Source organism: Aedes aegypti, chromosome 3 (genome assembly GCF_002204515.2).
Source record: "Aedes aegypti strain LVP_AGWG chromosome 3, AaegL5.0 Primary Assembly, whole genome shotgun sequence".
Lineage (NCBI taxonomy): Eukaryota > Metazoa > Arthropoda > Insecta > Diptera > Culicidae > Aedes > Aedes aegypti.
In genome coordinates, this window is record NC_035109.1 from 121,814,080 (window position 1) to 121,836,949 (window position 22,870).

Sequence of the window (22,870 nt, forward strand, 5' to 3'; positions counted from 1 at the left end):
TTCGGAAAACATTCACTGGATTGCGCTAGTGGGCAAATATTGTATTTGCTTGCATCTAAGTTTTGTTATGAGACACAAAATTGTTGTCTTCGACAATGTTGAACAACTAAATGATACTCAGTCACATCAAACCTTATAACACTCACAAGATGGCGCTAGTGTATTGTTATTATGTGCGAAACATCAAGGAAACAACCAATAAGAAATTGGTCAGCCTAGATCAAAACAATGGATACTTACTATCGATCCGAGCAACAATCGCTTATTTCGGATGCAATGCTCTTTACGTTTTTAGATGAACCTTGACACCATTTAGGTCTTTTGATCATTTGAAGGGACTATTGAATGAAAAAAACGACAAATTGACTTATCCATCCATGAACTGAACTCCAAGGGTGAAGGGCGGCTGTCAAATGAGAGTAAAATTGAATAGCCGCCAACCTAAGTCCAGAACCAGTTTTATGACTTAAACGTGGAAAAGTAAAAATTATTTTTCGCAAAATTACAGGTAATAAATGCGCTTGAAAGATATTGTTTACAAGCAGTTATTTACTACGCGCTACTGCAGTGCGTTGTTGCCAATTTAATCAGAAAATTCTACTTAATTCCCAAAATGATTGTTTTCGAGAAAATTGATTAAGCCTTCACCATTGTTTGATCGTAGTTTTGTATGGTTGTTTACTTTTTAGAACCAGCGACGCGTTGAGGTAGCAGTAAAGACCCAGGTAACAATTTGATGCTGGATAAACGCTTGTATAACTTATTCAAAGAAGCCTTAGTTTGAATAAAAGCTGTGCACAGGTGCCACACTCGATTGTTCAGCTCCTAAACATCTCATTTTGGCGATTTTAATCAGACTCAAGTTGACTTAGAGCTGTTTGGAGAGCTGAATTATGGTTGAATAAGCGCTCTGTTTTAAATGTCAAAATTCTATTTTTGGAACAAAAATCAACCATGTATAGCTTACCAATCGCTTATACAGCTTTAATTCAACAATTAATAAAAAAATGCAAAAATACATGTTCCTAAGCCCGAGGGTATTTAATGATGCTAACAAATTGTAACTAATTGGATAGATATATGCTGGAATTTAAATGTGTAGATAAATAATTATGAGTGATTGAGAATTGAACTTGGATTCTCTGATTTACGGCCGCTCACCTTACCATCTGCTCCATTTGGGCTTGTACGAGTATTACTAGAAGCATGAGCATAAATCATTGTCTTGTATGAATAACGGCTATAACTATTTTGATTTTAGGTTGCATAGAGGCTGGAGAAGCGATACCTGCACTACGCAAACAATCTTAGGTTAGCTGTCAGAAATTTGTTGTGAATGTGAAGTGTTTCGAAATGATAATTTATCATGCCAAGTTGGCACTTATTTGTTGTGTTAATTGTTATCGGCACAATATATTATCGATAACTTGAGTATACAGTGAAACAATGATTTGTGGGGAGCTCCTTAAGATCACAAAAGAGTTATTCTTATTTTGCGTGCTCACTTCTTACAAAGAGGAAAAATATGGATGAATTCCAGGGGTACCATTCTATTCATGTATCGATGAATGGACTCTGTGCGTCAGAAACAGGTAGGTCAAAAATTGCTTTATGTTGTAGAAAATTCAACCAATTATGAACAACAAAGTGTGGGAGGTTAAGTGGCGATACAATATCTGTATAATGGTTGAATAAACTGTTAAACAACCACCAATAAATTCTATGAAGGATAGCTGAATTAAAGTGAATAATTAAGCTGGATAATGTATAATTCAACTTGGTATTCAGCGTTGAGTGTATCGCTGAATACGAGGGTTGAATAAGCTCTTACTCAAATTAGTGTTCAGCTATCACCGTGTTCAGCCATTAGAACCTGCAACCAGCCATTGTTTAGCAAATACTCTTGCAGTTCAGCTTTGATTGTTACTTGGGGAGCCTTCCTTGCTGAACTCACTAAGACCAAGAACTGTGACATTTGAGCGGGCACGCTTCAGTATGCTCCCCAGGTATTCTGGCCAGCTCTAGTGTCAAAAATCTTGGACCGCGTGAATTCGGTTCTATCGGTAAATATGTGAATATATGCATCAGTGATGCAGTAACTTCAACGTTATAGCCGAATAATGTTGGCTTCAAGTATTCACATCTGTAAAGCATGCAATAGTTGGAGTCCAATATTTGACTGTCATTAGACTGAAGAACTAACTTTTGATCAGCCCTAATGAAATTCTGATATTGCCAAATATATATTTCAATCACTGTCAGATCCGAGGCACATTGTATACTAATAACTTGACCCAGAAAAAAAAATATTTTGATAGTTATGTTACCATTATCAGCTGGCAAGTTTTATATAATCTTTTTAAAGACTATTCTGAAACATCTGTAGGTTTTTTTTTTTAAATCAAAATATTTGATGTAAGATTTTATTTTGTTTTTGGTATAAATGGTTTAAGTGTGCATAATTGTACATGTACATGTATGGAAATGTATGTATGTCTGTATCTTTCTTACGTGGTAGAGCAGAAATTGAATTGAAGTCACTAAATGATTAAGTTCTGGCATGAACCTTTCGCCTCTGAAATTTGTATTCTTTATGGTGCAATTTCTTTATCAAGGTACGTCCATAAATTACGCCACGCAATGTTTTGCCATATTCATCCTCCTCAATTTTCCTCTGTTTCACACTTTTTGTATGGATTCTAATTTTTATACGGGTAGTCACGTTTCATTGTAACCCCCTCCTTCCTCTTCTGTACGTGACGTAATTTATGAATTACCCCTCACCAGCAGTTTTTTCCAACTTGTTTACATTGTAATGGGTCGAACTGCATTAAAATATATTTGATTAATCTCGAAAATAAACTTATAGAACAGCTAGATATGGACGACACACTTTCAAGAATTTTTTTTGGATCCCCACCATAGACTTGAATTTTTTTGGTGAATTAAGGTTTAATTTATAGGAATACGACTATGAATAACAAAAACGGAGCTGAATTCCAATTGTGAGATACCTTGGGCGTTAAAGGGTTAATAAAGAAATCTCCAACATATCGAGTAGTGTTTAATCCTTTGGCCGTGTCGCTTGCTCCTGCGGGGGCAGGTGAAGCGGTCAGGATCAAGCGTCCATTTTTTACGTAACGCTAAAATCGAAAATTGTCGACCCCCTCCCCCCCACCGTAACGCTTTTTGTATGAAAATTTTGAAATTTTTGTATGAGCCGTAACGCTTTAGCCTACTCCCCCTCCCCCTTGAGCGTTACGTAATTTGTGGACGGCGCCTTAGTAGTGTTTGATCCTTTGATCGTATCGCTTGCTCTTGCGAGGTCAAGCGTTCAACATTTGTTTGGCGTGCAATACTTTTATCGAATAATATCGCGAATCAGGTTAGGCGTGAATATACCATGGATCGCATCACCAAACATTGGTGACTCCCAGATCTCTACCTTGTCCCACGAACCCAATATCCTTTCCATGACAGCCATGGAGATGCAGAGGTGATCTCGGTCTCTAGTAGCAACGGTTGCCTAACTAACATTCCTTCGCTTCCCCGATGACCGTAAGGACGTGACCGGCGCCGTTATTGACTTTTAAAATTTGAGTTCTCGATTTGTGCACATTGAGAATGGTAAGCCTCATTCATTAAATCTGTGCAATTTCGATTGCTCTGATCAATCATGGAGTAGTGTGGTTGATAATTGTAGGTCATCTATGCTCATGCTCTAATCTCTAATGTTTAGCAATTAAAAAGTTTTCTGTAGCTTTATCGAACATTTTTTATAAATGATTAATGAAAGTTTCAGTACACATTTCTCCAGAGGATTTGTGTGAAATCCACGAATTTTCTACATAATCCACCAAAATTTTAACTCAATTGTTTCATGAATTTGTCTATAAGCAATCCGTTTTCCATCTCTACAGAACTGGAAAAATCTTCAATGATTTTTTACTGCAAATTGTCCTTTGTACGCGACGTTTATTACCAACTGTAATTAGGTGACCTGACTTCTAATTGAAAGTTTTATTCCGGTTGGATAAGTGTCGGATAATATTTCAAACTACTTCTGTAGTGATAAAAAATGTCGTTAAAGAATCTGTGAAAGGCTTCAAAACCGGCTCGCGCTCTAAAAAGTTTGTCAATGAATACTAACGGGTTTTCAGTAAAAAATGATAATTATTTTAATACCTTTCCGTAATTAAAGTAAATAGCGTAATTTTTTTTTCTCTTCAAGAGAATTGCTCTCTGGACTCCCTAAAAATGAGTGGCATGTTTTTTTTCGCTCGGCTGCCGTTAGTTCAATCGAAGATGGCGTCGAAACAGCAAGTAATCCGTGTAAGCGTGTTGTACGGTTATACGAAAAGCCGTACGCAGCAAATGAAAGGAATCCGATCAACTTGAACCAGTGCCGTCCCATTGAGGATTTGTTCCGGCTCCCTCAGTGCCCTAGTGTACAAAAATATTTGGCAAGCCAATGATACGAAGCAGTTGACGAGGATCCGGAATTGTATCCGGAAGATGGACGTCAGTGCCGTCCAGCGCTCTTGTGAGAGCATCGCGACCAAGTTGCGTCGTACGGCTGATTAGGGCCCCGTCTCCAATATTCATTGACGTTTTTTTGAAGAGCAACATTATGCTTCCAATTTTATTATAATTTTTATTAGTATTAATATTGAATTCGATGAAAAACAAATTACTGTATAAATGAAAAAAATCTAAGATTTTATTGAGCCGATTTTATTGAGCGATTTTCTATTTATTAAAGTTAGACAGCCCTTCTTAGAACTAATCCTATATATGGAAAATGTTTACTAGGCCGTCCCTTTTTTCGAAAAGGCGAAATGTTATAAGTTCGTCATTGTAAAGTGCTCGTTTTGGTAAGAAAAAAATCAGGTAAAAATTTGACGCTAAATGGTCCCCCAACGACCCTAAAGGTATTGGGTGTAGATGACCTCCGTGCGCCAAATCAAGCTCGCTGCTCTAGTGTACGCAACATGAGTACGAAAAGCCACTAGTAACAAATTGATAATCAGCATAGAATTTTAGGTAAAATAATATATTATACTGTGGATATCTTCAAAACATTGCACGCCGACATACAATTCATAACTACAAAGGGATCGTTCAAATATTACGTAACGCAACAAGGGGAAGGAGGGGGTCTTGCGTAGTGTTACGGTTTATACAAAAAAAAATGTTTCATGCAAAAGCTGGTATGTGGGGGCCTAAAATTGGCAAATTTTGCGTTACGTAAATATTTGAATCATCCCAAAGAAAACAAACTTCTATGCTGATTATCAACGCGAGCAGGACAATTTGTTACTGGTGGCTTTTCGTACTCATGCTGTGTGTACTAGAGCAGCGAGCTTGATTTTGCGCACGGGGTCATCTACTCCTAATACCTCAGGGCCGTTGGGGGACCACTTAGCGTCCACGTACGGACTTCAAATTTTTACCTGATTTTTTTCTTACCAAAACGAGCACTTTACAATGACGAACTTATAATATTTCGCATTTTCGAAAAATAAGAGACGGCCAAATGTTTACCTTAACCCTCTAATACCCAAATTTTTATTTTCGATCTAAATATCATTTTGAGTTATCTAAAATCGTTCTAAACACGTTTTGGGCAATGATTTATTTTTATTTGCGAATCTATGAATTTTGGTTTTTGATTTTTAAAATTTTTATTTTTGAACATCCCTATCCTTTTTCATTTTTTTTCGAAGTCTCTTCTAGCTACTGATTTTTGGCAATAATAAAAAATCAAGTTTTTACGTTACTTTTAAATATTAAATTTTTTTAACATTTTTCTGGAAATATTTTTTATTTTTCGTGTAATTAACGGAAAAACAGGTTTGAAATTATTTTAATACCTCCAAGCTCTTCTTCTGTTATAGGTTAATAGTAAAAAAATATAAAAAGGTACGATTTTTATATTACACGTTAAATAAACCCCAGGCATTTGTAGGTTATATAATAATACAATTTTTCAAACAATTTTCAAAAATACAAAAAAGTTTCAGAAGTCATAAAAAACTTTTCTCATATGCGTGTTATGAGTCAAGGTTTAAGCCAAAAATAAAATCATTTTGATTTCCGAGCTACAAAAAAATACAGAAAATTCCAAAGTGTACCCCGTTTAAAGGCGGGGTTGGGTATTAGAGGGTTAAATTGAAATATTGTATATATTACACATTTATATATATTTGTATATACATCTTTGAAGTTCTATAAACATCCACCAGACTCCGAAAATGAGTGTTTTTGAACTCAATATTTATGCCAATGAAATTTTATGCAAACCTGCCGTGAATACTTGACACTTTTCAGGTGAATAAGACAATTACGTTTGTAATTCACTGCCGGATAATGTAAGGATTCTGTTATGATTCTTTGGAGAAGTCCTTTAAGATATAAGCCAGATGTCTACTAAATAGCTTTATTAGAATCCGATAAGGAACTTCTGAAACGGATCTTAATTATATCGAATGAAACACAAATAAATCCAAACAGGGCAGTAGGATGAAGAGTAGAGTGCGGCTTATTTTTCAAAAGTTCTCAAAACCACAAATTCGTGTGCTCTTATGAATTCAATTGACATTAAGAGAAAAACCTCAAAGTTTGAGCTAAAAATATTAAGGTTTAGAAGTGTCTTAAAGGTTCATTTTCAAGTTATAAAAATGGCTTTCAGTGAAGTCACTATAACTTCTTTATTTTCTAACCAATTTTAAAACTGTTAGTACCGTTATCATCAAAATTCATAAAAAAACTTTGTAGAACACCAAATTTGTCTAAAATCAAAACTAATTTTAGTTATAACTAATTTTCTCCAAATTTTTCCTCATTTTCCTAAAAAAAAATCATCTCTGTTTGAGCATAACTTCATAAATACTCAACCGATTCCAAATCCTGTTGTTGATGAAAATTTAGTTGTCTTCAAACTGTTCATACAACACAATTTTCTAAAGAATGGTTTTGATTGAGTATTTCACAAAAACTACTTAAAAACGCGATTTTATAATGCAAAAATCATTTTTTCTGGATTATTTAAGTTTTTTCGCCGGAAATTGCATTTTTTCTACAAAACTTAAGTTTATAAAGCATCTTGTTTTAACTACGAGTTGAATAGTGCACATATTTTTTAACACGTGCAAACATATTTTTGTTTCAAAATTATTTATAGGAAATTGTTTCAAAGTATTTTTCAAAGGTTTAACAAATAAGAAAACACAGTTTCAGCTTTGGAGAAATTGTTTGACTAGCAATAATCTGAAAAAAACTGGCATTTTTCGTTAATCATGTTTTTGTGCAGTTTCTGTTGAAAAACTTGGTCAAAACAATTTTTCAGTGAAATATGTTATATGAACAGTTTGAAAACAACTAAATTAGCTTCAAAAGTATGCAAAACAATTGGAATCGGTTGAGTATTTATGAAGCTATGTTCAAACAAAGATTTTTTTTAGTAAAATGAGAAAAAAATCGGAGCAAGATACTTTTAATTAAAACTAGATTTGATTTTAGACAACTTTGGTGGTCTACCAAGTTTTCGTAAATTGAATTTTGAAGATAATGGTGCTAACAGTTTCAAAATTGGTTAAAAAATAACGAAGTAATGAAGACTTAACTGAATTTTTTATAACTTGAAAATTCACCTTCAAGACGCTTGTGCCACTTCTAAATCATAATATTTTTGGCTAAATATTTGAGGTTTTTTTTAATTGTGATTTAAATTCACAAGAGCACACGAATTTTTGGTTTTTGAAGCGCTTTCAAACAATCTATTCTACGATCACTGTTTAAGTTCTGAAGAGTTGGTAAAATCTAATCCACATACTCTCTACTGCAATGATGTCAAACAGAGGGTTGGTTGTTGATTTCCATGCGTTTGTATACCCATTATCAAAGTTACCCCAAAACCGACTTTTTATTATAATCGACTTTCGATTATAATAAAAATATAGGTGCAATTAAAATTAATCGTTTAGCAATCTTTCATCTGCAATCGATAGCTGAGATGCCAGTACTTTTTCTAAAATTAGAAAATGGATCATTGAATGTTGTTTTTGACAGTGCTCACCGCATCAAAACAAAGGCGCCACTGTATATGGGATTTAACATTGTGACAGCATTGCTGTTCTGTCAAACACACAAGGCTACGGTGGCGCTATCTATGCTTTCCATAGCGGCCGTTTTGGTTATTTTAATGATCCAATGAAACAGAATAATCATATTTTCTTCCAAAAAACTATCAACAAGCATTTAATGGAGTTAACGAAAGACGAAAATTAATTTGCATCCGGAAAAGTTAAATCTAGGTAAAAATAGTTACTGGACAAACAAATTTATGCTGAAAACTAAAATTTACCAAGATTTGATGAAGATAAAAAACATGAGTTTTGAAGCCTAATTAAAGTTTTTGGACATGTGTGTACACCTACTTAAAGTCAAAATACAAAGAAAGCATTTATTTTTAATTCTTGTGTAAGTTCTTAACTATTTGACATTGCAGATTAATGTTTGACTTTGTTTTTCAACTAAAACATGTTTGGATATTGGGATTTGCCAGCTTTTTGGAAAACTGCACCTCTGTGTGACACAAGTAAAAATTGTCTCACTATAAATTGAGTTTTTGTTTGCTCTTTTAAGCTATAAGTAAACAAGGTTCACAATTATCATAGAAAAACTGAACTTATCGATAATTCAAAAACACTTTGCTCAAAACGTTAAAAGCTATTAGAAATCATGGAACTTCTAAAAAGGACGTTGCCAATCATTACGAAATTAATGTGTCTACCTCGGACAGTCGATGCAAAGGAAGATTTTAATTGAAAAGTTCCAATATTAGGAAATACACGGAAATTCCATTCATTGTCGATGTAAAGCTTGTTTTAAACACAAAAATGGGGTGTAGGTCTATCCACACAAATAAGGCTATAAATAGTTAATTGAAGAATTTCCATTTTTACATATAACAAGATATAACTGGTCGCAGTGGTGCATCCCGAACACAAACAGAAAAAAAACATTGTCTTTACATTTCCAAGTAACTTTGACATGTTTCTAGGTTTTGAAGTATGCAGAAATAGATTTAAAAAATGTCAATTTACTTCCGAAACCTTTTCTTATGTAAATATTTTCAATATGCTTAACTCCCTTAATTTTATTGAATCAAATTATTTGATCTATGTTGTGAACAGTAGCAAGTCCAATTTTCGATTAGATACTATCTGTGTCCCACTTTATCCGTTGTAAGCTTATCGAAAATTGTGTTTTTTTTTTATATTAGGCGCATGTACGATTGATTGATACGAATTAATCTTTGTATTACTTCGGGACAATTTACACTACATATTATCTTGAGAACCACTGCTTTTCGCGGCTTGCAAGGGATTCCACATTTCAACAAGAACTTTCGCAATATGCGTTGATATGCTATGCAATATGTTAAGCTCTTCCTATCTTCCCTATACATAAACCCAAAGAAAATATTTACATCTTCGAATGCGGATGGATAGATAGAGGAACTTCGAAATCACACCGCCACCCTATCGTGCTCATAATAGCAGAGGGAACTCGTTCTAAACACAAACTCGCGTGCATTGCGATGCTATGCTAGCATAACAAAGTTTTACTCTGCGTTCATTCAGTACAGAGCGGAGATCGTGACGGACGGAGGTGTTTATGTAAGTGTCCCGATTATTGATAGTGGAGTGTTGTTACATTAGAAGGCTAATGCAAGTATTGCCGTGTTAAATACCTTTGCAATGTTGATAAGAAGAGAGTATTTCAAAGCTACATGATATCAAAGTTGTAATGCTTTTCAAAAATTAAGTTTGTTAGTAAAACCATGTTTCGTAGGTTCAATGGTGTATCTGTATCATTGTATAGGCATATACAGTTTAAAAATAAATTCTTCTGACGAAATCATGCATCATTATGTTTCAATTTTTAAGAACGATACAGATGATGATACCAAGTTGTTTGTCATATATCTACATTGCCAAACAGATTCGGCCAAACAGTAGGTATCAGTCAAAACAAAACATGATGGTATCAGCTATAAATGTGTATGATTATTGTGACGATTTCCTTTCATTGAACCATTTATAAAGGGTACCGGCCGGTCAACGCAAAGTTATGAGGTTAATTCACGTGATGGTGTCAACAGTCTAGTTGTTGTGGAAATCAAGAAAATAGTTTTAGTTTTAACAAACCAAGATTCTGTCGCTCGTTTGCAGAGTCACTGTATGAAATCGAACATTTTGATTGATATAGATGCGCTAAGGTATTTCCTAATTTGTAATTCAGTGTATCGCCTAAGGAGCCTGTATTTCCGCGGGTTTCAAATTTCGTTCACTGTCAGTTATGCGAAACTTGTATGATAAGGTTATTTGAAAAGAGAAGACCGTGTGAAATGTAAGTGCCTTATATTCTGCTCACAGACAACAATGTAGGTACGAAAGTCATGAATGGTCACCTACTTCATCCAATAGAATCTAAAGGAATATTGGTATGCCATTATCCAGCTTTTTACGAGCGCTAATGTCTGCCGCAAGGAGACTCGCTTTCTGGTAGGGATCGGTCGATTTGACGTTTACCTTGGGTCTGCTCAGTATAAAACGACCCAAGCCAAACGTCAAATCGACCGATCCCTACCAGAAAGCGAGCCTGTTTGCGGCGGCCATTAGCGCTTTAAAAAGCCTGATATCATGAACCTAATATTTATGGGCTGATCAGATTAGAATTCAAAGTATGGAGCTTTTGCAGCAATGTCAGCTACAGAGTGGGTGGCCACCAAATTTGTATTTTGAATTTCCCGTCTTTTTCCCGGTTAGCAAAGATTTTTCGGGATTTAATTGTGCTAATAGTGCCATTTTTCTTATTTTCAATTTGTTTTTCCAGTTTGCTAATGCAATGCAATAATGTTACTTGGCTGTAATTTAAGCTTGTAAAATTTTACCGCATATCATTCATGTAATTTATGTTCATTTTAGTTCGCAGCTGTCAAAATAACCGAATGTTGGGTAATCCATTACCGAAAATCTGTAATTCCTTCCACCAGGGTTTTTTCTTATTATTACATTACGATTTTCGGTAATATTGTCAATTCACAGAAATATCGGTAATTTGTTGGCATCTTCTTCTTCTTTCTGGCGTTACGTCCCAACTGGGACAAAGCCTGCTTCTCAGATTAGTGTTCTTATGAGCACTTCCACAGTTATTAACTGAGAGCTTTCTTTGCCGTTTGACCATTTTTGCATGTGTATATCGTGTGGCAGGTACGAAGATACTCTTATGCCCTGGGAATCGAGAAAATTTCCTTTACGAAAAGATCCTCGACCAGCGGGATTCGAACCCACGACCCTCAGCATGGTCATGCTGAATAGCTGCGCGTTTACCGCTACGGCTATCTGGGCCCCAATTTGTTGGCATGTCAACGATAATTTACCGAAATTCTGTAGAATAAATAATTGATGGCTAGCTGTCAAAAACCGGTAGTTTACCGAAATATCAGTGATTAAATAAATTACTGATCGAATTCGGTAATTTTAATTACCGAACACGCACAATCTGTTTAACTGTGTAATATTTCCAGGAAAAGATATATAAACATTATCATTGTTTCTAACATCCTGTATAATCGGATATTATCATTTTTAGATTTTTAGAATTAGAAGAATCCGTGTCAAACATCTAGAGATAAATTCTGCCTTGGACTATAAGAATGATATGCAAAACGTTATGAAAATTCTAAATCTCTAAAATCAGGGTCCTATGAGATTCATGTTTCAGATTAAGTGAAAATCCTGGTTAACATTTTTCGAGAATCCTGCTCAGAGTTCTGTGAGAACTGTGCATAGGAATACATTTTTTTCAGAAATTAACTTAGGATTGTGTGAAAACTGTGTGTCATTCAGTGGTAATCCTGACAAGAAATTTGAGCGTCCTACCCAAGTTTTCAGTGCAAATAAAATCAAGGATTCTGTAAAATTGTGTGTAAACGTGCTCAGAATTGCGTAAATTCATCCCAGGTTTGTTTAATATGTATGACCAAATATCTGTAAGAATCCGGCCAACATTCATCAAGATTGTATTTGCCTATTTATTTATGCAACTACTTTCTATGAAATAATGGAGATATTTTCACTAGAGATATAGTTCTTGTAAGAGACGTATGGCCTTCGGGTTAGCAACAAATAATGTATGTAATCGTTTTTAAAATGAATAGCCTTGATACGTTCTATTTTCAAGTTGGTAGCATAGCTCTAGCTGGCCAGCCGGATATGCCAACGGTGTTTAAGCTTTTCGCCTACCGAAGTTTGATACCGAAGGAAATAAAGGCTTACGAACCTCAAAGAAAACGGTAAAGAACATCTCAGTGAAATCTCCCTAGAGAATTGTCATGTTAGAGAAACCAATATTGAAACATCTAGATATCATCTTAGCATGAACCCTGAACGAATCGCTAGAAGAATATCTGAACGAATATTTCGAAGTTTTTCAACGGATTTCTGATGCTATCCTTGAAGATATCAGTAGTAGTACTCACATGATTTTTAGAGACACACTCAAAAAGAACAACTAATAATAAGAGGAGACGGATTTGGTGTAGGGGTTACAACACACGACACTCACGCCGAGGAGCTGGGATCGAATTCCATCCCGAAAACGTTTGGGATTTACGTATTTTTCTACTTAATAGAAAGAAACAAAACAAGCATCACATTGTATACCTGGCCACGTCTTCACAATAACTGGGGGAAGGGAAGGAATGACAGTTCAACGTCTACTTAAGAAGATACAGGGTGTGTTACATAGTAGGCTAGGGTGTATATGAGGATGGACTCAGATCGACAATTTAGAGCATTGTTGGTAATACCTGTATGATAATAATTACGTATATATTTATTTTGAATTTACCTGATACCGAAGGGAAAATTTTGATTAGTAAAATATAAAATAATACGTTTTTACTGCACTATGCGAACAATACACTTAACGCGATTGATCCTGAATGCATAGCTCAGCACCAGCAGGGACAAACAAGGCGATTCAAAAATCAAGTTTTGCTGACCGCGATCCGTGATCCGCGACACTACACTAGCGCGAACGACGCGACTGACACTAAATCATCAATGTTTAAAAGTTATTTGTTCAAAATTATGGATGCCTGAATGACAATATTGTAGTAATATTTCATCTCCTTTACTACAAATGTCATCAATCATATCAACTTTCTACAACTTATGTTGGTGGTCTCTGTAGATTTATAGCTTAAAGATGTTTGTTCAGAACGATTTCTTCTCAATTCAGAGGCGATCTTCTCAAATTCCCTGTTTTTCCTGGTGGATTCATATTCCCGACTTTTTCCCGTTTTCCCGGTTCGGTGGCCACTGGTCCCGAGATGAACTAGCCTAGGGCTTAAAATCTCTTTAATAAAAAAAGCATTTCCTGAGGAATCCCTAAAGAAACATTCTCTGGATAAGCATTCTGAGAAATTGTTTAAACTTAGTTCTTGAAGAAACTTCAAAAATGTTTGCAGTACCTAATAAATGCAAGAATTTTGATAAAAAATAAGGAAAATTTTAGAAAGCCTGGCCCTTATTGAATTACAAGCAATATATTTTGGAAATTCTTTGATCTTTTGAGAAAATACGGTAGACATTTACTGATGAGTAACAAATCTAGGATCTAGAATCTCTGGCAGGGTTTATGCAATGAAGTAGGGTAGAACTGGCCATACGCCAGATGTTGCCATAGAGCAGTGATTCCCAAAGTGGGCGAATTCGCCCCCCTGGGGGCGATTTTCAGGTCCAAGGGGGCGAAAATTTGTAAAACTGAATTTGGGGGGCGAAAATGCTAGAAAGGGGGCGAAAGTGCGAGCAATTGAAAAACAAAAATAGATTCATTGATAAATAATAGTTTGTAAGAGACAGTAATATTTTAATGATAGCATATACATCTGAGTAAGAATTTACTTGACACCTAACTATTTCTTCAGTTGTTTACCTCTAAACGCGCTAGTTTTTAAATTATGATTGACAAGTTTGACGATTGTCATTGAGACCTGAATATTTTTTACCAAAAATAATATTGCATGCATTTTGAAAGCAGAAAATATGTAAGAACTTATGGTGATGTTTGAAATTTATTTCCAAGTCCAAAGTAAAGTAAAAGTCATCAACTTTGTTAGGGGATTTTTAGAATGAGGCAGCTTAATTTGTCAAAATACTACAGTCGCCTCTCCACATCTCGATATCGAAGGGACTATCGAGATAGGGAGAGATCGAGACAAAGAACACATTTTTGATGAATACTAGATTGAAAAACACTCCGTTGCCAAGAAAGTAATACACAAACAAACGTCATTTTGCGCTCCAAATTTGTTTTGAATCCCAAAACTTTGGTCTAGTAACCTTCGATATTGGTCATATCGACATACGGAGAGAAAATTGAGAACGAAAAATCAACAGAAACATATCGAGATATGGAGATATCGAGATATGGAGAGTGAAAATGTATGCAGACTGAAGGGACTTATGAAATCATCGACATAGGGAGAGATATCGAGATGTAGAACATCGAGATGTGGAGAGTCGACTGTAATTTTGATATTTTGTTAACACGCATACTAATCAGTTTTATAGTACAAATCATATCATAAACAAATTTATGTGATTTTGGTGGACAAAAATCGGGTTCCAATGATAAAATCGCTGAATATCATATACGTAAATCACCTTACTTAAAAATAGGCCTATGCGACATAAAATTGCATGTATCAAAGCTTGCAAATAAAAATCTTAAAATTGGACGTTGTATTCCAGTGAATAAAGAGATGAAAAGTCTGGGATTACTGATTTTTTTTTTATGTTTTGAATATAAGTTGGACTATTTACAGAACAGCTTAAAATGTATCACTCAAAATTTCGTAAATGTATTTCAACAATATAACACTAAAACGAAGACAAGAAAGCATTAAGTGAGCCGAAACTTTTTTGATGATCGCACATAAGCCATGATAATAGATTCGTTGACACAAAAACAGTTGATGCATATGATAGATATTGCATGACTCTTTAGTTTAAGTTTAGGATAGACAAGTAGAAGACACTAATTTTAGGGTATTTTTATTGAAGCATTATGATTGATCATTTAAATTTGATCAATTTTCGGTATACTTATGATGAAATATTGATCAATACTTCAACGTAAGTTTAACGCTCAATACAAATGTTTAACTTTCATATCAGGGGGGCGATTCCAAAAAATATTGGTCTCAAGGGGGCGAAAGTCAAAAAAGTTTGGGAAACACTGCCATAGAGGATTATAAACCATTGTACATAGTCAATCATCATGAAACCTTTTGAGTCCAGTAGTTCACATTCACATGATAGAGCTACATTTATTTACTCGTTCGAATTGATAACAAACATAAGAAATACAATGCATTTTTCTTACGATGTATCATTAATTCTTAACACAATGGACAACGGCAAGCACGTAGAAGGCCCCTACACTGACTTCAGTAAGGCATTTGACCGAATTAACATACCATTATTAATCTCCAAATTGCAAAACATAAGAATGGAAATGAATTGGATCCAGTCATATTTACACTTCTTCTTCTTCTTCTTCTTGGCATTGACATCCTCACTGGGACAGAGCCTGCTTCTCAGCTTAGTGTTCTTATAAGCACTTCCACAGTTGTTAACTGTGAGCTTCCTTTGCCAATGTTGCCATTTTCGCATTCGTATATCGTGTGGCAGGTACGATGATACTCTATGCCCAGGGAAGTCAAAGAAATTTCCATTCCCTTTTTTTTAATTTATTTTTTGGCAGGTTCGGGCGCCGTAGGGCATAACAGAGCCGAAATCTTTTCTTTGTTTTACATAAATTACATTGTAAAATTTGTAATTATTTTAAAAACTATGTTGGTGTGGGGAACTTTCAAGGTTATGGAATATATTTATACAGCAGGAAAGAAAAGGATTTTTGGGATTTCTTAATCTACTTAGACTACTAAGCTGATAAAACGTCATGAGACAGGATGTCTAGATCTGAGAGGCCAATACGGTGGGTATGCGCGTTTAATGAATAGTGATTGGACATAAGCCGACACAATAACGGCTCATGCATAACCCCATAAACCATAGTTTTTTTCGACACCTGTGGAAATATCTACCCATTTCTCCGTTTCTCTATTTTTGTTGCTAGCTGATCAAGGTCTCCCGACAGGTCAATGCAAAAAATCGTCGAAGGCGATTTGACGCTCGTAAACATCGCTTTCTTTAGCGCCTACCTTAGTCAGAGAGTCCACTTTCTCATTGCTCGGAATGGAGCAATGGGAAGGGACCCAAGCTAGGGTAAGAGTGTAAGAGCGATTTGACAACGCACACAACGCTTGGCTTATTCCGTTCAGGATTCTCGGCGGAATTGTCTGAAAATTTGCAATAAGAAGTGCTTTAGCACGACGCATATTGTAGCTAAATATGAGCTTCATAGCTTTCAAAACACCCCACTGTCGAAGTGAATCAAAAGTGCCAATAATAGGATCCGGCTCCCTACTTGTTGCAGAGTTATATATTTTTTGTTGGTAATTTATTACATCTATCTTATTAATATTTGCTGAGATTTTATTCTCACCCCCTAGATCCATTGTCACCCCCATCGACGATACTTAAACTAGCTCAGAAATGTTCCAATAATGTATACAGGGTTCATGAAAAAAGTTTTAATCAGAAATCCTGGCAGCAATTGAATTGTTAACTGTTTTAAAAATATTTCATGCAATCTCTTGAGCAACTACCGTAGAAATTCTTGAATGAATAAATAATAAAAGAAATCTTTCTAGAGTCTCGAGCAGAGTTTCTTGAAGAAATTTGGAGTAATAAAAGAATCACTTAAGGTTACACATATTAGAATACTTATAGCTATCGATGGGGAAACAATCGAAGAGTCCTTAAAAATGCAAATTTTAAAATGGAACCTTTGAAAATTCAGACAGTTCCTAAAAAATGGAGAAATTTCTGATTAATTTCTTAATCAAATCTTTGGAAGAGTCATCAGATAAGTCTTAGATAACCTGAAGAAATGCTGAGAGATCATTATATTGAAAACATAAAAGATCTATAGTTATATATTCCATTACAAAACATTTGAAGCCACTCAAGGCCTCACATTCTGGCCCTCCCGGAATAGCCGTTCTTAGTAAACTATTGCGATGAATCCAAAAACTTCTGAGACAATGCACTGTGTTTTATTTTCTCGATTTCATGCGCTTTTTGAATAGCGTTTAAACCGTTGATTTTAGCGAAATAGTTTGTTCGGAGAAGTTTCTTGGCATATTATTGCGCAACTTTTGACGCAAAAAGTTTTGTGATCAATCCACCTAGCAGTGAGATAGAAAAACTATTTTTTCAAAACATTTAGATAGACATATGGTGTCTTCGGTAAAGTTGTAGAATTGGCAATTTGAAACAGCTTTGCTATCTCTTATACTTTTTGAGATATATGCCATTGTATGTGAATGGCCCCTAAAAATTATATATTTTATCATAACTTTTTTCCAAGATTTTTAACATTTTTTGTGTTTTCTACAAAGTTGTTTGTCATAGAAAAATCCGTGTTTTTGCTGAACATATCATCACCCTATCTTTTGAAGTAACAAAGTTATTCATGAATTACTCTCTTTTCGAGGGGTAGTTTAGGCATTTATAACTGGCTTCGGCGCAAAATGGCGCAGACAATTCTTACAAATCATGAAAGTACCATATCTCCCCTTTCGGCAGATGATAAAAACTTTTGTCTATAAGCGTCTTTGTATGGGTTTTCACTATCAAACAAATAAGCTTTATTTATACGAATTCGACCGATAATTCCTTTACATTAAGAAATAGAGAGGTACAATGTTCAGCATAAACACGTGTTTTAAGATGTTTAACAACTTTGCAGAAGACATGAAAAATATTAAAAATTTAAGTAAAAAGTTATGAACAAAAATAATTTTAAACGAGTTTTTTCGTACACGTTTGTGTACTTACTTACTTTTGCTGGCTCAACGTCCTTCAAGACATGACCTGCGCCACAATGTTACGCCAACTAACTCGGTCCATAGCTGCTATCCTCCAATTTCTCGATCGCCCCACACTTCCAAGATCCTGCTCCACTTGGTCAAACCACCTAGCTCGTTGCGCTCCCCTTCGTCTTGTACCGGCCGGATTTGAGGTGAACACCATTTTTGCGGGATTGTTGTCCGGCATTCTCACAACGTGTCCCGCCCATCGTACCCTTCCAGCTTTGGCGACTTTCTGGATACTGGGTTCACCGCAGAGTTGCGCAAGCTCGTGGTTCATTCTTCTCCTCCATACGCCGTTCTCACATACTCCGCTGAAGATCGTCCTAAGCACACGTAGTTCAAAAACTCCTAGCGCTTGCAGGTCCTCTTCGAGCATTGTCCACGTCTCATGCCCGTAGAGGACTACCGGTCTTATTAGCGTCTTGTACATGGTACACTTAGTACGGAAGTGAAGTTTACCAGACCGCAAGGTCTTGTGGAGTCCGTAGTAAGCACGACTTCCGGCAATGATACGTCTTCGAATTTCTCTGCTGCAGTTGTTATCCGACGTTATCAATGATCCGAGGTAGACAAATTCGTCCACCACCTCGAACTCATCCCCGTCGATCATCACGCGTCTGCCAATGCGAGCTCTATCGCGCTCGGTTCCTCCAGCCAGCAGATATTTCGTCTTCGACGTATTTACCTTCAATCCAACCCGATCTGCTTCACGTTTCAGCCTGGTATACTGTTCAGAAACCACCTGGAACGTTCTTCCGATAATGTCCACGTCGTCAGCAAAGCAGATGAACTGGCTGGACTTATTGAAGATCGTGCCCCGCATGTTGAAGCCCGCCCGTTTCATAACACCTTCTAGCGCAATATTGAAGTCCTTTGCGTGTTTCAAACGGGTCCGATAATGCACTCGATACAAATTTGTGTACTTTATGTTAAAATATTCGTAACTCTTTTACAAGATTTTTAACATTTTTCATGTCTTCTGCAAAGTTGTTAAACATCTTAAAACGCGTGATTTTGCTAAACATTGTACCTCTCTATTTCTTAATGTCGGTCGAATTCGTATTAATAAAGCTTATTTGTTTGATAGTGAAAACCCATGCAAAGACGCTTATAGACAAAAGTTTTTATCATCTGCCGAAAGGGGAGATATGGTAGGGGAAAGTGGGGCAGTTTGGCCACCTTAAGGAAAAGTCGTTAAAAGTGCTGAAAATATTACGAGTTTTTCGAATGTTTGCATGATTTCCAACAATTTTTAGATGAATACACTAGATCCGCATGATTTCCTTTGTCTTATGAAGTTCACGGAAGAATGATTGATTTTTCAACATTTGTAATTTTTCGAGTCGATTTTTTACTGATGGGGTGATATGAGCACCCCATATTTTATTGCAGAATAATCTCATATAATCTAAAAATTGAATTATTTTTATACTACACTCGAAAGTTATTATTATTTATAAACACTCCGTGCAAGAAGATATATTTTTTTAAGAACATTCTAACAGTCAAACATCATCATTCTGAAATGATGAAATTTAAAAGAGCCATTCGGGGCAATATGGGCAGTTTTTTCGAACATTATTTATTTCTTTTTATTTGAGTTTCGAACACTGACTTATGACATGCCTATTGCTTCATTTCCTCATCAGCTTTGGGGTTGCATGTTATTTCAGATGAAATTTCAAGAATTTATGCAGTTTTCAAGGGGTGCTCATTCCACCCCATTGGCCAAACCGCCCCGACTACCCCTACTTTTATGATTTGTAAGAGTTGTCTGCGCCATTTTGCGCCGAAGCCAGTTATAAATGCCTGAACTACCCCTTGAAAAGAGAGTAATTCATGAATAACTTTGTTACTTCAAAAGATAGGGTGATGTTCAGCAAAAACACGGGTTTTTCTATGACAAACAACTTTGTAGAAAACACAAAAAATGTTAAAAATCTTGGATTTTTGATAAAATATATAATTTTTAGGGGCCATTCACATACAACGGCATATATCTCAAAAAGTATAAGAGTTAGAAAAATCGTGTCTTTGACAAAGTTGTTTCAAATTGCCAATTCTACAACTTTGCCGAAGACACCATGTGTCTATCTAAATGTTTTGAAAAAATTGTTTTTCTATCTCACTGCTAGGTGGATTGATCACAAAACTTTTTGCGTCAAAAGTTGCGCAATAATATGCCAAGAAACTTCTCCGAACAAACTATTTCGCTAAAATCAACGGTTTAAACGCTATTCAAAAAGCGCATGAAATTGAGAAAATAAAACACAGTGCAATGTTTTACACACCTCATTCAGTATCTGTGTAACACCCATCAAATGGAAGCCTGAATTTACCCATCTTCTTCTTCTTCTTTCTGGCGTTACGTCCCAACTGGGACAAATCCTGCTTCTCCGATTAATGTTCTTTATGAGCACTTCCACAGTTATTCACTGAGAGCTTCCTTTGCCGATTGACCATTTTTGCATTTGTATATCGTGTGGCAGGTACGAAGATACTCTATGCCCTGGGAATCGAGAAAATTTCCTTTACGAAAAGATCCTCGACCAGCGGGATTCAAACCCACGACCCTCAGCATGGTCATGCTGAATAGCTGCGCGTTTACCGCTACGGCTATCTGGGCCCCTGGATTTACCTTTTCCAACAAATTTCTTGTTGAATATTATTGCGGCAACCATATTAGCCGGACCAGTCCATTTAGGTAATTCGTGATTTTAGTCCTATTTGAAACCTCGCCATTTTTCAATTTATCTATATATTTTTTGAAGCCTGTATTAGATTTGTTATTAATAAACTAGTAACTTTTATTCATTGTTATGTTTTTTCTGTAGAGATTTGGAACAAAATCACTCAAGGTAAATTGGGAGAGTTTTACAAAAATGCGCAAAAATCATAATTTTTCGAAAAAATAATCAGAATCATCTTTACGTAAATGATGAACAATCCTTGTTCTAAGACGTCCATGTGATTGATATCTCAAGCGTGTGGCATCGCTCATAACTACAAATACTCAGTTCGTTGCTGATTATTAATACACATGCATCAAGTACTATCAAGTCTATCTAATTCGATTAGTCTGCAACGAATGTAAAGTCCCATATATATGCACACAGTGTATGTAACTAAACTCATTTGATTCGACACAACGTTCCACCAGGTCTGTACCAGTCAACCATCAGTTGGAATCACTTCGATTTGCGAAACGATGCAACAATGGCTCAAAATATCGTTGATGCTCTGCACCTTCGGTTTCCTCAAGGAAATCCGACCTAGCGAACCGTTCATTGTAGATTACCTGGCGGGACCATGGCGCAATCTCACTATGACACAGGTAATTGAGTGATATTGTTAACGATTTATAAATCATTAAATTACGGCTCGACGTTGATTTCAGGTCATCCAAGAAGCATTTCCGATCGGAACGTACTCATACTTGGCCCAGCTGGTGATCATATTCCTGATAACGGACATGCTTCGCTACAAACCGCTGATCATAGTGAACGGTCTGGCCGGGGTCATCGTTTGGAGCATGCTGCTGTGGACGACGTCGCTGCAAGCTCTCAAAATTCTGGAGATATTCTACGGTACTTATTGTGCAGCTGAAATCGCGTACTTCAGCTACATCTACGCCAAAGTCGACAGGGAGCACTACCAGAAGGTGACATCGCATACCCGTGCAGCAATCTACAGCGGTAGATTCTTCGCCGGGGTCCTAGCGCAAATTCTGGTGTACTTCAACGCTATGGATTACAAAGAGCTTAATTATCTCTCAGTGACGGCGCAAATCTGTGCAACATTGTGGGCCCTGTTTTTACCATCAGTGAAGACGAGCATGTATTTTCATCGGGCATCTCTGCCACCGATATTGGGGAACGGAGCGGATGAGAACCTCAACGGAAACGATAGCTCCAGTGAGAAAATATCTACGACATCTCCATCGCTCCGGAGAAAAATGATATCCGCATTCAGGTTGATCTGGGTACACTTTAAGACATCGTTTACGAATCTCACCGTTCTGCAGTGGAGCATCTGGTATGCCCTGGCTATGGCTGGCTACATCCAAACCATCGCTTACATCCAAGCACTGTGGAGTGAAGTCGATCCCACCCAGGAGGCAATCTGGAATGGGGCTGTCGAGGCTACCCTAACTCTGCTAGGAGCTGTAGTATCCCTGTTAGCCGGCTACATACACAGCGGTTTCTTACAGCCAAGAAGCAGCCTATTTGCCCTCTCCGTGTTGTCCGTCGGACAAGGTGGTGCAATCTTGTTAGCAACAATGACCAATAGTCTCATCACGTCCTACATTGGTTACATTGTATTCGGGGTATTGTATGCCTTCACCATTACGGTTGTTAGTGCCGAAATAGCGAAAAATATCTCGGATGATAGCTTTGGGCTGGTATTTGGATTCAATACTCTGATAGCGTTATCACTGCAAACGCTGCTGACCTTTGCCGTGACAGATGCAGACGGTTGGTTCGCTCTAGATGTGATAGGACAATTCACCGTTTACGGTTATTACTTTGTCGCTCTCAGCGTTATCTATCTGATATTCTTGATAGGTGAGATTTTGAACAGCGTTTGTAGCACGAAGCTGTGAAGCTCTTAGGTAGTTTATTAGTAGACATTCAAACACTGTACTATAAACTCTAGAAATGATGTAGAGAAGAAAACCGTAGACTGATTTACAATAGTACAATAGACTGAATTTCCCTGAGTTACTTACTATGCAATGCTTTCGAAGAAATTCGAAGTAAAAATAAAGATTATTATGGAGAATAGTACTAC

General features: G+C 36.3%; 1 protein-coding gene across 1 annotated transcript; it reads left to right on the forward strand.

Annotated features, from left to right (window-relative positions):
- The first annotated feature begins 9,565 nt into the window (after positions 1 to 9,565).
- On the forward strand, positions 9,566 to 22,866 carry LOC23687878 (thiamine transporter 1). Its single transcript, XM_011495216.2, has 3 exons — positions 9,566 to 9,683; positions 21,240 to 21,413; positions 21,477 to 22,866. The coding sequence occupies exons 2-3, from the start codon at positions 21,288 to 21,290 to the stop codon at positions 22,680 to 22,682; spliced, it is 1,332 nt and encodes a 443-aa protein (XP_011493518.1). The 5' UTR covers positions 9,566 to 9,683; positions 21,240 to 21,287; the 3' UTR covers positions 22,683 to 22,866.
- Positions 22,867 to 22,870: the final 4 nt, after the last annotated feature.